Below are 15,849 nucleotides of genomic sequence, written 5' to 3' on the forward strand. Positions count from 1 at the left end.
TGAACAACCAGTCTCTGCACTGCCTGATTTAAGACTCTCTCTGTACACCGGTTGCACTGTATGTTTCGTGATCTTAGATTCAAAAGAACCGGTTCATAAGAGTTATTTGTTCGGACATCAGACTACATTGCTTGCACTGTACACCCACCGACCATTTTATTAGGTACACGCCTACTTATTCATACCATTATCTAATCAGCCAATTGTGTGGCAGCAGTGCAATGCATAAAATCATGCTTCACTTTAGCTTCACTTTATATTCACATCAACCATCATAATGAAGAAAAATTGGATCTCAGTCATGTCGACCATGGCAGGAGTTTTGGTGCCAGATGGGCTGGTTTGAGCATTTCTGTAACTGCTGATGTCCTGGAATTTTCATGCACAACATTCTCTAGAGTTTACTCAGAATGGTGCCAAAAGTCAAAAACGTTCAGTGAGCAGCAGTTCTGCGGACGGAAATGCCTTGTTGATAAGAAAGGTCAACGGAGAATGTCCAGGCTGGTTCGAGCTGACAGAAAGTGATTCAGATAACCACTCTGTACAATTTTTGTGAGCAGAATAGCATCTCACAACGCACGAAATGTCGAACCTTGAGGCGGATGTACTACAACAGCAGAAGACCATGTCAGATTCCACTTCTGTCAGCTGGCCTGTCTGACACCAAAAATCAAGAACCGGTTCTTTTGAGTCATTCTTTCAGAAATCAGACTATACTGGTTACACTGTATGTTTCTCGATGTAGATTCAAAAGAACTGGTTCATAAAATTAATTTGTTTGGAAATCGGTCTACACTGGTCACGCTGGGTGTTTTGCTCAGTAGATTCAAAAGAACCAGTTCATATGAGTCATTAATTCGGGAATCGGACTACACTGGTTGTACTGTATGTTTCACGATATAGATTCAAAAGAACCGACTGGTAAGAGTCATTTATTTGGGAATCGTACTATACTCCAGTGGGTGTTTCGTGCTGTAGGACCTACTGGTCCTTATATTTGTTGTTAGATGGCACATCTCATTATAGGCCAGGTCTTCATCCTTTCTCTTAGTATCTAAAGCAACATTTAAGTTGCAGAGTCTGGCTTTTGGCCAAATCCTATAAGGACAACCCACTAGCTTGAACTGTGCTGTTATAAATGTAGTTTAGATTTCAAGGAGTCAGTGTTGAGTATGTTCTAAAAAGTGGCATTACAAAGCTGTGTAACTTTGCTCACCAGCCATGACATCACATTACAGGCCCTCTGTGTTGTTCACTTACTATTGGATGAAAAGACTTTGAGTTGGTTAACCTGCTTTTTCACCTGGCATTGTGATTGGGCCTTGTTGTGACAAGCGAAAGGACGTTTAGAGATAGACAATCTGTAGGTCATTACCTCTAAATGAAAGCCTGTGATCTTTGTATAAAACTCTTCTGCTAATGGGTAACCATGTGTCCACTGTAATTTCCTTTTGATGTGCAAATGCCACAATAATCCAGGAGCCTTAACTCTCTCCAAACGTCCATGACAGGCACTTTTAATTAAGGGGTAGAAAAAGCTTCACTGTAGACTCCCCTCATCTGTTTCACATTTTGTCCACCGAATGACTGTAAAAGAACACTGCAGCCCCTGTCATATCAACTCTCCCTCTAATGTGTAAAAGAAGTCCAGAGGTCTGATTATCATTCCGTCAAAACACATGAGCTGGGGTCAGACCTGTCTAAGCATTGACTCGGAGTCCTCAGATAAGTAGCCTAATCCACGTTCAGTATAACTAAACCCAGTTTGCGAAGCACTGCCGTAGCCTCAACCAAAGCCAGATGTTCCTGAGCGCTACCTTTTTTAAACATCTGCACATCTCCGCATTGCTTTATCCCTTCATAGACAGTGCAAAGCTGTTGGGTCAGTGGTGACCTGTACAATCTCACTAAGGAGCAACTTCTCTGTCTTTTCTTAATCTCTTTGTGGAGATTAGGAAGGTCAACTAACAGCTAGGCCTTTTGGTCTGTACAAGTGCCATCTCGATCCCCAGATGTGTTTAGTAGAGTTTAGTTTGAAGCTAAAGTTGGACCCTCAAGTCTGTACCATTAGTAGGCCTAGTCATTTTTCAACTTTTACACATGCTTGATTGAATTTTCTGTGCTCCAAAAGTGTAATAGAAGCATCACATTTTCTTTGATGGTTAGGTTTAAGGTTTATGGTAGGATGGTAGGTTTTGGTAGGTTTTGTTGATTTAAAAGTACAGCATTAACCTTCAAGACCTCCTCTCTTAAGGAGCTAATTGAACTTGCTCTTAGCACCACACAGGGGAAGTTTCACCTCAGAAATGCTGAGATACATGTAAGGAACCATGTTATATAATTTGGCATAAATGTTGCCATAGTCACAAATTTCATGATATGATAAAAATCGTAATTCCATTTAAAAAACTTTTTTATTTTTGCACACGTTTGCACGTGCACTTTATGTAGTCTACATAATATATGTAGTATATTATTTGGTCTGTGTAGTCTCATGTGGTTCTGGGTGTGTCCTATGTTATTTTATGTAGCACCATGGTCCTGGAGGAACATTGTCTCATTTCGCTGTGTACTGTACTAACTGTATATAGTTGAAACGACAATAAAAAGAACTTGACTTGACTTGAAAAGTAATACAACACCTTTCCTCAACAAGCTGCACTTCACCTAATTGTGAGTCCATTTACATGCACACCAATATGATGATTACTTCCAAAAATCTTATTTATAAAATTCGACAAAGAAAGAAATCAGAATTTACATGATATTTGGAATAATCGCGAAATTCACTGCTTTTGACGTCAACCCGTGAAGAGGCATGCGCACAACACATTGGATAAGCCGATAAGAGAGATGGTAAAAGTATTAACATGCTCTATGCGAAATCAGGGTAATCTGTAAAAATCTACCCGTGGTGACCGGTTTATTCTTAGACCATTTATGACCTAACACTTTTTATAACTGTTTATTGAGTTTACCACACATGGCTTATTAAGCATAATCGATGTAACATCTTGCAAGTAAAGGCGCTCTGTTACTCTGCAACATCCCATAACAATCTTAGCATAATTTCAGAGATTGTGAATATAAACCGAGGTAGGATTGTTCACAGGGTGCAAAACCCCCTTATCAAGTGGTACTGGATCGGTTGACATTTTACTAACATGAGTGATGAATGCGTGTTGGGTTAACAGAGTTAATCCTGCACTAGTAGTTTGTGTACAGAGGCTAAATAGAGCAGATTAACCTGTAGCCTTCCTTTCTATTCGAGTTCCCCGACTATATAAACAGTTCCACTTTCCTTTCTAAAGTTGACTTCACAAATGTCTTCTCAGCTTTCTTTCCATTCAGTTGACTCGTAGGTTTGACTTGCGTTTGACTCTTTGACAAAAGACCGCATCTTCTCAAACATTCTGAAAAGAATAAAAAATAAAAATCAGTGCAAACAGTCTTGCCAAACAATGCAGTAACAGTACCAGTGTCACTGGTTAAGATAAATCAATGACATACATTCAAACTCAGAGTCTAACAGAATTGGATTTGTTTTACATGAACACAGTCTTCTGTGGAACACAAGTTTTTTAAGGACAGTTCATGCTGCTCTTGTTTATAATCGATTCCATATTTTTTTTATACTTTCATCACTGAATCTCTTTGCACTTCCTCATATTTAAACTTGGCATGTCACATTCGATTACGAAACATTTGGTGTCTCAAATGAGATTTGAGAGCTATGGTGGAGGGCAAGAGTTTAACGAATAACGATTTAAATATCAGTCAAAAAGCTAATGTATGGCTTCAGAACACTCTGCATATGGTGCATGAGTCATATGGACTACTTTTATTGTGCTTTTTGTAAATGCTTTTTGTATTTTTTAAGCTTGACAACCCCTGGTCACTGTGTGCTTTCATTGTATGGAAAAGAGCAGCGTGAATATTCGGCATTTTGTTTTCCATTGAAGAGAGAACATACTACAAGTTTGGAAGAACATGATGACAGAATTTTCATTTTTGGGTGAACTATCACCTTAAAGACTGTACTAAAGTCAGATCACACAGAATGTCAGATGGTTAAACATGGTGTGATAACAATCACTGCTTCCATCACAAAACTGCTCCATACCTCAGTCCGTCCCCAGATGTCCTTTAGAGACACACAACATTCCACTCCATTGTTGTCCAGCAGCTGCATTGCACTGCTATCTGCCTGTGTGTCTTATATCTTCGTGTCTTTTATGGGCCATAGTGTGACAATGTGTATGAGGGACAGAGAGCTAGTGTAATAGCGTCACCCATATTCCTTTCCCTTGTTCTGCTTCGTTGATTGCTTCCTCTTTCTTTACTTGATGTGTTAAAAGCACACAGTGGCGAGAGACAAAGGGATGCTTGACCTTTGACCTTTGGGCTAAAAGCAAGCCTAATCTGAAGTTAGAATCCTTGGTTGTCCTTGTTTTTTTCCCAGACAGAATAATTGCAACTTTGGTTACCGAGGTCAGAGCCGTTATTCCGTTTACCAATAGATGTGTTAGAGAGTGTGTGTGTGTGTGTGTGTGTGTGTGTGTGTGTGTGTGTGTGTGTGTGTTCGTGTGTCTAGGTGCAACTCTCTATTCACACACAGACACACACACAGCCCACCCAGGGAAGGTTGCACAGAGTGTCTGTTGACCCCTTTTTCACCTTTACTATACTCTGCAATTATCTCCTATTAGCTCTTTACAGCAAAGATACACATATTACTTGGATCTTTGTACCTCGAGTTGGCATATATTGAGAGCATGGTGCGGTGGATTTTACCAGAGTAGACCCAGTTTTGAATTTCTCTTCCCACTTATCAGTTACTGTTCTCACTGTGTAGCTCAGACCAGTAACAGTGTAGAATGATGAAAAGTAGGAGCCACAGTCACAGTAAGGGTATCATGTTAGTAATATTCTCATAAAAATATAAAAATATAGGGTAAAACATTATGGCATTAAAGGAAAATTCTGTGTTAAATGCAAAGTTACAGATAGAAGATACATCATTAAAATATCTATTCACAGCATTTTAGGGTGATAAACTGAAAATACTTTTTAACACACTGACAATGGGGCAAGTGAATAACGTTTGCCCCATAGACTTCCATTATAAAAGTATTTATGTAAAAAAGTTAATTTTACAAATTAACTTGTAAATGCTATCTGCCTCAAATGCTATTGTTAGAAATTAACTTGTATTTAACCAAAAATATAAATTTGATGTTAATTTAATAGTTTTTAAAAGTTCCACCTTCAGTATTGTTATCAATAATTCATATATCAATATTACACACACTTTTTATATTTTATTTCTATTATTAATATTTTTTAATGCATTTTTATCTTTATTTTTCATTATAAAGGTTCAAGTAATAATTTTCATGTAATTTCATGTAATGAGTCAAACCAAAAACAGAAATTCAGCTACATGGACTGCTGTACAGAATGTTTTACAGTTTTTCTCAGTCGCTTTGGTACATTTCTTGAATCATTCTTAACATTTGCAAACCAGTCGATTTCTCAAAACACTGTACAGATTAGTACAAATAGCACCACACAATGGATTACCTACAAAAGCCTGTAACTTGCTTAAAATCTTTAGTCCATTCCTCAAATTAAATCTTTATTTCAATGAACATATCAGTGCCATCAGATTGTCAATCCCTGTGTCATTGTTCACAAACAAGATGCTTAGTCGTGTTGTCAATATTAAAATGTACTCTGTTGGTATTTTCTGATGTACACTAAGGCTACATTTTTGATGACAATGATTGAAAATGCACAAGGCTGCACTTTTTCTGTATGGCATTTATACATTTCAACAGTACAAAGTCACACATTCCTTTATGAGAGATTAGGATTGCAAGAGATTGGACAGGATTCACATTTCTGCTTTTACTTTTGGTCTGTCAACAAATTACAGTGTCATTGCTATTCAAAAAGAAAAAACACAAAACTATTTTATAGCACAGAGGAAAAACATACTATGTAAACATAGAAATGGTTACCATAGGAAACGCTTCTTAGAGAGTTCTGTACAATTAGAAACACCTTACACCTCCGTGCTGATATGGTGGGAGGAATTCCATAATCATTCTGTGGTGGGTCACAAAGCATTACCTGATGGTGTTTGAGTGATGGAAACTCACATTATCCCAAAGTACCACATACTTTGGTAACTCATTGGCCCTATAAGGGGGATACGCGTAACAACACCATTCTCTGACATAGCAGCACATATAGTGATGTCTCCTCCCTGTTGGCCTAGCACATCCACAGTAGCTCTGTGTCCAATGACATTTCGACCACACCTTTATATTTTGGTCAGGTTGAAGCCAGCTTCATCCAGGTATATGAAGTTGTGAGGTGGTTCAGTTGATTTCAGTTCCAGAATATGATATATCCCAGAAGATGCAAAATTAGATTTATGAGTTATATGTATTTTAATTTTGGACAACATAAAGTTACATCAAATATACTCATATGCTTGTTCTTTTCTACAGACAAAGAAAATGTAAACAGCTCACACTTACTGTAAAGTAATTACTGTATGAGCATATTTTACCTGTACATACTGGCACCGTAGCTCCTTCATTATGTCACCATTCCTTTCAAATGGTACACGGTACAGCTGTTTCATGCTCATATGGTTTCTTTTCAGCACCCTGTCGATGGTTGAGATGCTAACAGATTGGATGTTTACAAAGACATTGTTGTCTTCTATAATGGCACTCTGAATCTCCCATAGTCTAATGGCATTATTTTCACTGACCATGGTGCAAATAGCCTCCTGTTGTTGAGGTGTGAAAAGGGGCCCTCTCCCACCCCTGTGAGGTAGTCTTGTAGTCCTTTGTGGGAAAATACAGTGATTCCAAATACAATATTGAGGAAGATTTCAGTGTAAAAATGTATGTAGTATTACAGCGCAGTGCACATTCTTGGATTACAAACCTGTTCTGTCTGCAAAACGTTTGAATTGTTGAGGAGACGGTTGTTCTCCCAACATTTGGCTGCACCCTTTGACCAGCCTCAGCCATTGTAAGGCCATGATTGAGAACGTGGTCCACAAGAGTGGCCCTTATTTCATCGGAAACACGCCTGTCTCCTCTGCCTCTTCTACCTCTTCTTCTGTTTTGCCTCCCTACCCTTCCACCACGCATCCTTAGTCCTCTTCTTCCCGGCTGTTTGCCCTGTTCGTTTCCTTGTTGTCCTTCCATTGTCAGAAATTGTAACACTGTGTTGTGCTCTGTCTATATATGCTTGCCATTTGAAGGTTCATGAGATGCACCTCTGAGCAATTTTAGAGAACTGGTTAAACATTGGTAGATCTAACTCTTCACACTTCCCCTTCATTGGTGAAAGTCAAGATTCACAAGAGAGAAACTCTCCAATTCAGGATACATTTACAAAAAATGTCTAATAGAAATGTGTAGAAATATGCTTGACAGATTATGACAACAGGTTCAACCATTTTGCCTTTAATGACTTGTGCAATGAATTAATGCCTAGATGTTTTGGGGGTAAGACTATTCAACAGAGAACCAGTATAATATATTTTGATCAGCATGACATAAGCAATTGATAATGTAGGAAACAGCAGACAATTGCATATAACCAATTTCTTGAATGTACCAAAGCATTTGCAATTTGTTCAAAAGAATGAGAAATTGATTTTATGGTGTGCACAAGTGATTAGATGAATTTGAGGTTGAACAAGTAGTTTTGAGAATTTCAGTTGTGATCTGAGAAACGTACCAAAGCGACGGAGAAAAACTATAATAAATGTCGTGATATTTTATCGTGGAGGAATAATGACATATTTTGGTTAACACCCTTTATAAAATATTTACAAACTCTTTACATGACATCAGTCTCTCGAATGGAACATTTACATAGTACACACAGAAACAGAATGTGTACAGTGAGGTAGACACAGCTTATTGGTTGTATAAAATATAAATCAATGAATACATGAAAAATAACTTAAAAAAACTGGAGAATAACATAAATTAAAGTTAGCACCTGTACAATTTAAAAATATATTTATTTACATTACAATGCTCAAAATACAGCTATTCAAATAGGAATGCATTTTAGGTCTGAAGCTGTCTCGTACAAGCCATTTGAAGTATTAAATGTCCTGTACAGAGAAACTAGAATAATGTACAGTTAATTACAATGACTAGTAAAATATGAAAAATGTGTGCTTATTTTGACAATCCAGTATTTTCAATGTGAGTGGTAGGGTAACCAATGAGGCATTCGATGAACAATAGCTATGATTATGGTTATGCTATTCCAGTTAAGGCTTCTGTTAAAGTTCTGATTTTGAGCAATCTTGTTCCAAAATGACATTTATTCACTCAACAGTCAAATTAATTTACATTTCCCCATTAGTTTCAATAGCATGTTTACCTACAGCCACAAGACTCCACTACCATGTCCTCATACTGCTTGTATACAACATTATTTCCTGCATCAATGTACAGGATACTGATGGGGCTGAGTTTTGATGGGACACAGCAACTGGGAGGCATGTTGCTGGGGTTCATTGAGTTCATAAGGGTTTGTATGATGGCATGATTGGTCGGCTCTAGGTGGGATCGGAGGGGAAAGTCACAGATGCCCTCACAGTGATAAGCCTCATAGTCTAATGGAGCAATAACCCAATCATCCCAACCCAGTTCCCTAAAGTTCACATGCAAGGGCTTCTTGCTGCATCTAGATTTTGACTTTTTGCCATGCCTCTTGCCGTGTCGGTTTGGTAAAGTGGTCCTTCTCTGTCTGGATTTCAAGTGATGTCCTTTCTCCTTTCGGGGATCATCAAGACCCCACAGTTTAAGCTTCTCCCTCTTTTCGTAAAAAAGGCTTTGCCTCTTTTTTGACTTTGTGAAAACAACCAGTATGGCTTTCTTTTGTTGTGGACGTCCATATCTGTGAAATCCAAGATATTGCAAGTCGATTTCCCTCTCTGGATTATCTAGTGTTGCCTTGAGCTCTAAACAGAAGTGGACACCATGAGAGTAGAGGTGTCGTTCCTTAAAAATCTCCCATACATCAAAATACTCCCATTTTGGATTATGTGCATCCTCCAGATCAAAGGTTTTGGAGTCTAGAACGATGTGTGACTGACAGGAGAGAAGCTGTATCTCCACTGGGCCCATCTCTGATGCCCGGAAGGTTGCAGAGATCTTTGTGAATATCCTCAGTTCGGCACCCAGGAGCTCAACATTTTCAGAAAGGGTTAATACATCAAACAAGTACTTCTGTCTCCATAGAGGGGAGTTCAAAAGGTCATCTGTGACAAAGAGTAGAAATATTTGTTGTCATATTGGCTTTACATTCATTATGATATTAGTTTAGAAAGGCACAAGTAGGAACAAAATGTGAATGCAAATCTGACTAATGTTGAAACTATTTGTTTATATGATGGGTTTGATAATGATAAAAAAAAATGCTGGGTTTTTAGAAGTTTTTTTTTTCTTGTTGTAATAAAAATTATAAGTTTAGAATAAAAAAATTAAACTTTTTTTTTTTCTCGCTCTCTTGTCAAATAATCCCAAGTAATGCTACTTGGGATTTATATCATAATTTAGAACATGCTCTAAAAAGGCTATAAAAATCAAATAAGATCTAACTGGATAAACTGAAATTCAATCTCGGATTTATTTATTTATTCATTATTTTCCAGAATTTCAGTTTATATTAAAAAAGACTAAATTAAATCCACTGTAAACCCCAAAGTTGTCATAACTGGAAATATCAAGTTGCCTTAATTAATTATTACTTGACATGTCAGCTTTTGGGCTCATAACTCAAATATTTAAGTTCATTGAACTTGATACTTAAGATCTTATGTGTTAATATCAAAATTGAGAGTATGGGGAAATACACATAATGTTTTACGCTTAAATTATTTAATTATGTTTCCTTGGTTATGGGGCCATTTAAATAGTTGTATTTAAGAATGTATGAAGGTTTTAGCTCATTGTAGTATTATTTAAGTTGTTTTGTTGCAAATAGTTATTTGTGTGATGTCACTATTAGGGTGATCAGTGTCCCATTTGGTCAACTTGCACCCTGTTGACTAATTATTTTTGTGTATGTGAAGTTAAGGTGCAGCTATATATGCATTTCTTTGGAGAATTAAGTTTATTTAATGACTGACCTAGAATCAGTTAAGATCATTTTTGAGCTGTCCTATTGTTTGATCTTAAATTTTATTAATTCAATTAAAATGATTAACACCAGAAGAAACAGTATTTAAATAGCAAATCTGAGTTATCTACTTGCATCTAGTTAACCTAAATTTTTATGTACATTCTATATACGTAAACACAAAGTTAATTTAACTTAATTTCATAAGTTTTAGAGACCCCATTACTCAATTTTAATTGAGGGAACGAGTTTACTTATTCAAATAAGTAGAGTCAACTTATTAGGGGTTTCAGTGTAATATAAACAGAAAAATGTTATGTTGATGGTAACTTATATAAAAAATATATATAAATCTTCCATTAGCATTCCTTTACAATTTGTTCGACAATTACATTTTTATTTATTTTTTAAATAGTAGGCTACTAAATAAGCTACTTTATATCACTTTGTCTTCTCAAATGCACATGTACCATGAACTTACTAAAAAAGGGATGACAATCTTGGAAATCAATAGGCAGTAGTATGTTTTTTTTCCTATTGCTCTAGTGTGCTGAGGGGCTGCCATGCCTTGTATGTTTACTGTTACAGTTATGAATGTTACCTAATGCTTACATAAAATACAGCCTTTTGCAACATGGCGAACAATACACTATAGCATCAGAATATAAGCTCCAGATAAAAGTAAAGTAAATAAGATGGAAATATATTACTATTGTATACAAGTCAACATACTGGACAACAATAAATAATTGTTGGGTTATAACATTAATAAATGCTGTAACAATGGAATTCCAAAATGTTACTTTGTGAAGTAGTTTTGCACAACCTGTTCACAAAAAAAATGTATAATATATTTGTTTTAAATATATGTAAGAAAATATAGCTTTTTTTTATCACTGTATTGTGGAAAAACTGGAAATCATGAATTAATTATCTTTAACTAGATTTTATTTAATTAATTATTTTGAATGTAGCCAACTTCAACGGCTGATATGATGAATTTAAAATTATGATTTAAAATACTTTTTATGTAATTTTTTAAGAACAATTGCTGGATATGGGGCCCCGGGTTGGTTGGTTGATTGCTTGCTTGGGGCCCCTGTGCATAGGCATAAGAGTCGGTTTGTGGACAAAAGTCCAAGAACCTGCAATTCCTAGAAATCAGAGGAACTAACCTTGACCCTCGTCCACAAAACTCGTGATGGTGTTTGCTGCTTTTGATGAGCGGAAAAAACTTGTGTTCAGCCCCAGTTTCTCAGCCGCAGAAAAAGTCTTATAGATAGAGATCATGTAATCATGAGGTTCAATTGAATCCTTTATCGCCCGCTGTGACTGTCTGTCTCCAGATAACGGTGATGCTGCGAGTATACCTTTGCCATATTTTGCTCTTCTTTGGCCGTCGGCAGGCGCAGGTTTGGCGACTTTAGTGCCTTTGGGTGCAGTTGGAAACAGTGGGTTCATTGTGTGAACACACAGAAAATACAAAATTAAAGTAAAAGTCAAAAATAGTCTAGAGACTTCACAAGCACACATCTTGTAAAGGCACAAGAAAAAAAGAACGACGTGCTTGGAAAAAACACGAACACATCACATGTGTGTGTAGGTCTGTGATGTCAGGAGCGCAGACTGAGACCACCTCACTCTGAAGAACAGCCTCTTTTAAGTACGGTCATGACATTATTAGCTTCCACTCATTCCACGGGCCACTAAAACTACACTTTAAAGAGATCTAACTCCAACTGTTTGACAAGGCATTACTTTCCTCTTCCAAGCCTCCGTACCTTTAAATATGCTCAATTTGAACAGTAAACATGGATATCCTATTTTATAGGCTGTCGTGCCACGTAACTTTAAAATAACAAACGAAAAATAATCGTTAGAAATAATTGAATTGTGCAATTTGTTCTTAATTTGGCTCCTTTATCTTGACAGATTCTGTTTGTTGTTTTTTCTTCTCACCGCTGTGCAGGTGTAAGGGGCTGTTCACACCAAACATGTTTTACGTACGTTGTATGAGCTGGACGGACGTCTCGCGAGGGAGCGCCGCGTATTTGGACGCCGTGTCAAGTTATAAACATCACAAACGCGTCTCGAGCCACGTGTAGCTTTTTTATTTATTTGTAGGCCTATAGGCTATAACATATACAGATTCTGTGTGCGAATTCCTATATGTGGACTTAACCGCCCTCTAGCGGTTTTCAGTGTGTTCCTCTCATGTACTTATTGTTTTATTGTTTTAGCAAAGCGACACATTTTAGAAGCCATGCATGTGTTTGTGTTTTTACCAGTGTTTGTGAGGTAGCAAAATAGTGTAAGCTAAGGGGGCGTTCACACAGCACATGCGACAGAAACAAAACAGAGCAACTGAATGATAGGAACGCAGGGGTCTCAGTACACTCTTTAAAATGTGTTTTAAATTTTGACATGCCATTAACAACATTTCATGTTTATATTTTGACAGGAGGCGTGACTTAACGGCGAAAATCATGCGTCTTTCACAAATGTACGCTGCATTCACGTCATGTCTATCTACCGCAGATATGAGTTAACACCCCTTCATGTAGGCGTTTGAGTAGGCAATGGATGAAGTTGTCATGAAAACGATGCATGCATAAAAATAGTTCACCCAAGGCAGACATTATCTAAAAACCAAAGATGGAGGCTCTGTACCTTTTTATACAGTTTGAGCTACAGGTGAAACTCGAAAAATTAGAATATCGTGCAAAAGTTCATTAATTTCAGTAATTCAACTTAAAAGGTGAAACTAATATATTATATAGACTCATTACAAGCAAAGTAGGATATTTCAAGCCTTTATTTGATATAATTTTGATGATTATGGCTTACAGCTTATGAAAACCCCAAATTCAGAATCTCAGAAAATTAGAATATTACATGAAATCAATAAAAAAGATTTTAAATACAGAAATGTCAGCCCTCTGAAAAGTATAATCATGCATATGTACTCAGTACTTGGTTTGGGCCCCTTTTGCATTAATTACTGCCTCAATGCGGCGTGGCATGGATGCTATCAGCCTGTGGCACTGCTGAGGTGTTATGGAAGACCAAGATGCTTCAATAGCGGCCTTCAGCTCTTCTGCATTGTTTGGTCTCATGTCTCTCATCTTTCTCTTGGCAATGCCCCATAGATTCTCTATGGGGTTCAGGTCAGGCGAGTTTGCTGGCCAATCAAGCACAGTAATACCATGGTCATTGAACCAGGTTTTGGTACTTTTGGCAGTGTGGGCAGGTGCCAAGTCCTGCTGGAAAATGAAGTCAGCATCTCCATAAAGCTTGTCTGCTGAAGGAAGCATGAAGTGATCTAAAATGTCCCGGTAGACGGCTGCGTTGACTCTGGACTTAATAAAGCACAGTGGACCAACACCAGCCGATGACATGGCTCCCCAAACCAACACAGACTGTGGAAACTTCACACTGGACTTCAAGCATCTTGGATTGTGTGCCTCTCCATTCTTCCTCCAGACTCTGGGACCTTGGTTTCCAAATGAGATGCAAAATTTGCTCTCATCAGAAAAGAGGACTTTGGACCACTGAGCAACAGACCAGTTCTTTTTTCTTTAGCCCAGGTAAGACGTTTAACATTTGAAGCCCATGTCCAGCACCTGTCTGTGTGTGGTGGCTCTTGATGCAGTAACTCCAGCCTCAGTCCACTCCTTGTGAAGCTCCCCCACACATTTGAATGGCCTTTTCCTGACAATCCTCTCCAGGCTACGGTCATCCCTGCTGCTTGTGCACCTTTTTCTTCCACACCTTTTCCTTCCAATTAACTTTCTATTAATGTGCTTTGATACAGCACTTTGAGAACATCCAACTTCTTTTGCAATTACCTTTTGAGGCTTTCCCTCCTTGTGGAGGGTGTCAATGATGGTTTTCTGCACAACTGTCAGGTCAGCAGTCTTCCCAATGATTGTGAATTCAACTGAACCAGACTGAGAGACCATTTAAAGGCTCAAGAACCCTTTGCAGGTGTTTAGCTGATTAGAGTGTGACACTTTGAGCCTACAATACTGAACCTTTTCACAATATTCTAAATTTTCTGAGATTCTGAATTTGGGGTTTTCATAAGCTGTAAGCCATAATCATCAAAATTATATCAAATAAAGGCTTGAAATATCTTACTTTGCTTGTAATGAGTCTATATAATATATTAGTTTCACCTTTTAAGTTGAATTACTGAAATTAATGAACTTTTGCACGATATTCTAATTTTTCGAGTTTCACCTGTATATTAACTACAGACAATTGTGAGGAAAACAAAAACGCGTGGTTTCCACTGTCATGTAAAAAAAAAAGACAGCACAATTATGCCAGACATAATTTTTATTAAGGATATAAGGAGTTATTTGTAGTTCGAACTATAGCAATAGGAATAAAGATTTACTTTTGTTAGAAGTAACAGCCATTTTTGTTGCTCTGCAGTAATCATTAAATGCTCTTAGACATAACAGAGGCAGATTACAGATAATAGCAGAGGTAGTAATTATGAGAAAGAAGAAAAATCAATGTAATACATTAAAATATATTTAGAAGGGTGCACTGAGAAGGGCACATGTAATTTCTTCATTTGTTTTATTTGCTCCTAGGCTCCCCTAAACAGGAGGAGTAGACCACTCAGCAGCACAATCAGACACACAGATGGTGATGAGATAGCTGGACTAGAATCAAAGATACTGGGGAAGTTCCAGTCTGTGGGTGTGGACCACAGGGGATGGCGTGGTGGCTGCTTTGAGTGTAAATGATCTGGACTCAGCCTTCCAGTCATTCAAAGTAAAGGCCAACTTCAGGTTCTCACCTGTAGAAGAAAGTGCAACATAATTAAAAATAATGAAAATTACAGTGCATGATGGCACCAACTCCACTGAGCAAGGCTGGATATATATGTATATATATATATATATATATATATATATATATACATACACACAGTACAGTATATATGCACAAAATAAGATTTTGCTCTTATGGAAAGTAATTGGTACTTTTATTCACCAAAGTGGCATTCAACTGATCACAATGTATAGTCAGGACATTAATAATGTGAAAAATTACTATTACAATTTGAATTTTGTTTTTCAGAACTTCTTCTGAAAAACAAGAGTCAAAATCAAAATCCTCCACGTGCAGCAATGACAGCTTTGCAGATTCTTGGCATTCTAGCTGACAGTTTGTTCAGATACTCAGGTGACATTTCACCCCACACTTCCTGTAGCACTTGCCATAGATGTGGCTGTCTTGTCGGGCACTTCTCATGCACCTTACAGTCTAGCTGATCCCACAAAAGCTCAATGGAGTTAAAATCCATAACACTCTTTTCCAATTATCTGTTGTCCAATGTCTGTTTCTTTGTCCACTCTAACCTTTTCTTGTTGATTTCTGTTTCAAAAGTGTCTTTTTTTTTTTGCAATTCTTCCCATAAGTCCTGCACCCCAAGTCTTCTCTGTACTGTTGTACATGAAACTGGTGTTGAGTGGGTAGAATTCAATGAAGCTGTCAGCTGAGGACATGTGAGGCGTCTATTTTTCAAACTAGAGACTCTGATGTACTTATCCTCTTGTTTAGTTGTACATCTGGCCTGCTACATCTCTTTCTGTCCTTGTTAGAGCCAGATTTGCTTTGTCTTTGAAGACTGCAGTGTACACCTTTGTATAAAATCTT

At 37.4% G+C, this 15,849-nt stretch overlaps 2 protein-coding genes across 2 annotated transcripts in view; both read right to left on the reverse strand.

Moving 5' to 3' along the window:
- Positions 1-8,426: 8,426 nt before the first annotated feature.
- On the reverse strand, positions 8,427-11,706 carry gdf6b (growth differentiation factor 6b). Its single transcript, XM_052092567.1, has 2 exons — positions 11,349-11,706; positions 8,427-9,313 (listed from the first exon to the last, which is right to left on the reverse strand). The coding sequence occupies exons 1-2, from the start codon at positions 11,704-11,706 to the stop codon at positions 8,427-8,429; spliced, it is 1,245 nt and encodes a 414-aa protein (XP_051948527.1).
- A 2,799-nt stretch (positions 11,707-14,505) lies between these two features.
- Positions 14,506-15,849, reverse strand: part of LOC127619632 (fibrocystin-L-like) — a 54,813-nt gene continuing 53,469 nt past the window's right edge. The window contains 2 exon segments of the mRNA XM_052092564.1: positions 14,506-14,884; positions 14,886-14,986. Coding sequence (XP_051948524.1) covers positions 14,774-14,884; positions 14,886-14,986 — 212 coding nt within the window. The 3' untranslated portion in view covers positions 14,506-14,773.

The sequence above is a fragment of the Xyrauchen texanus genome, chromosome 26 (genome assembly GCF_025860055.1).
Source record: "Xyrauchen texanus isolate HMW12.3.18 chromosome 26, RBS_HiC_50CHRs, whole genome shotgun sequence".
Classification (NCBI taxonomy): domain Eukaryota; kingdom Metazoa; phylum Chordata; class Actinopteri; order Cypriniformes; family Catostomidae; genus Xyrauchen; species Xyrauchen texanus.

Coding starts and splice junctions, on each gene's coding strand:
- gdf6b (XM_052092567.1), bottom strand. CDS start 11,706: ATGTGTGCTTGTGAAGTCTCTAGACTATTTTTGACTTTTACTTTAATT. Junction 9,314..11,348: donor TTTTGTGGACGAGGGTCAAG/GTTAGTTCCTCT, acceptor TCTTTGTCACAG/ATGACCTTTTGAACTCCCCT.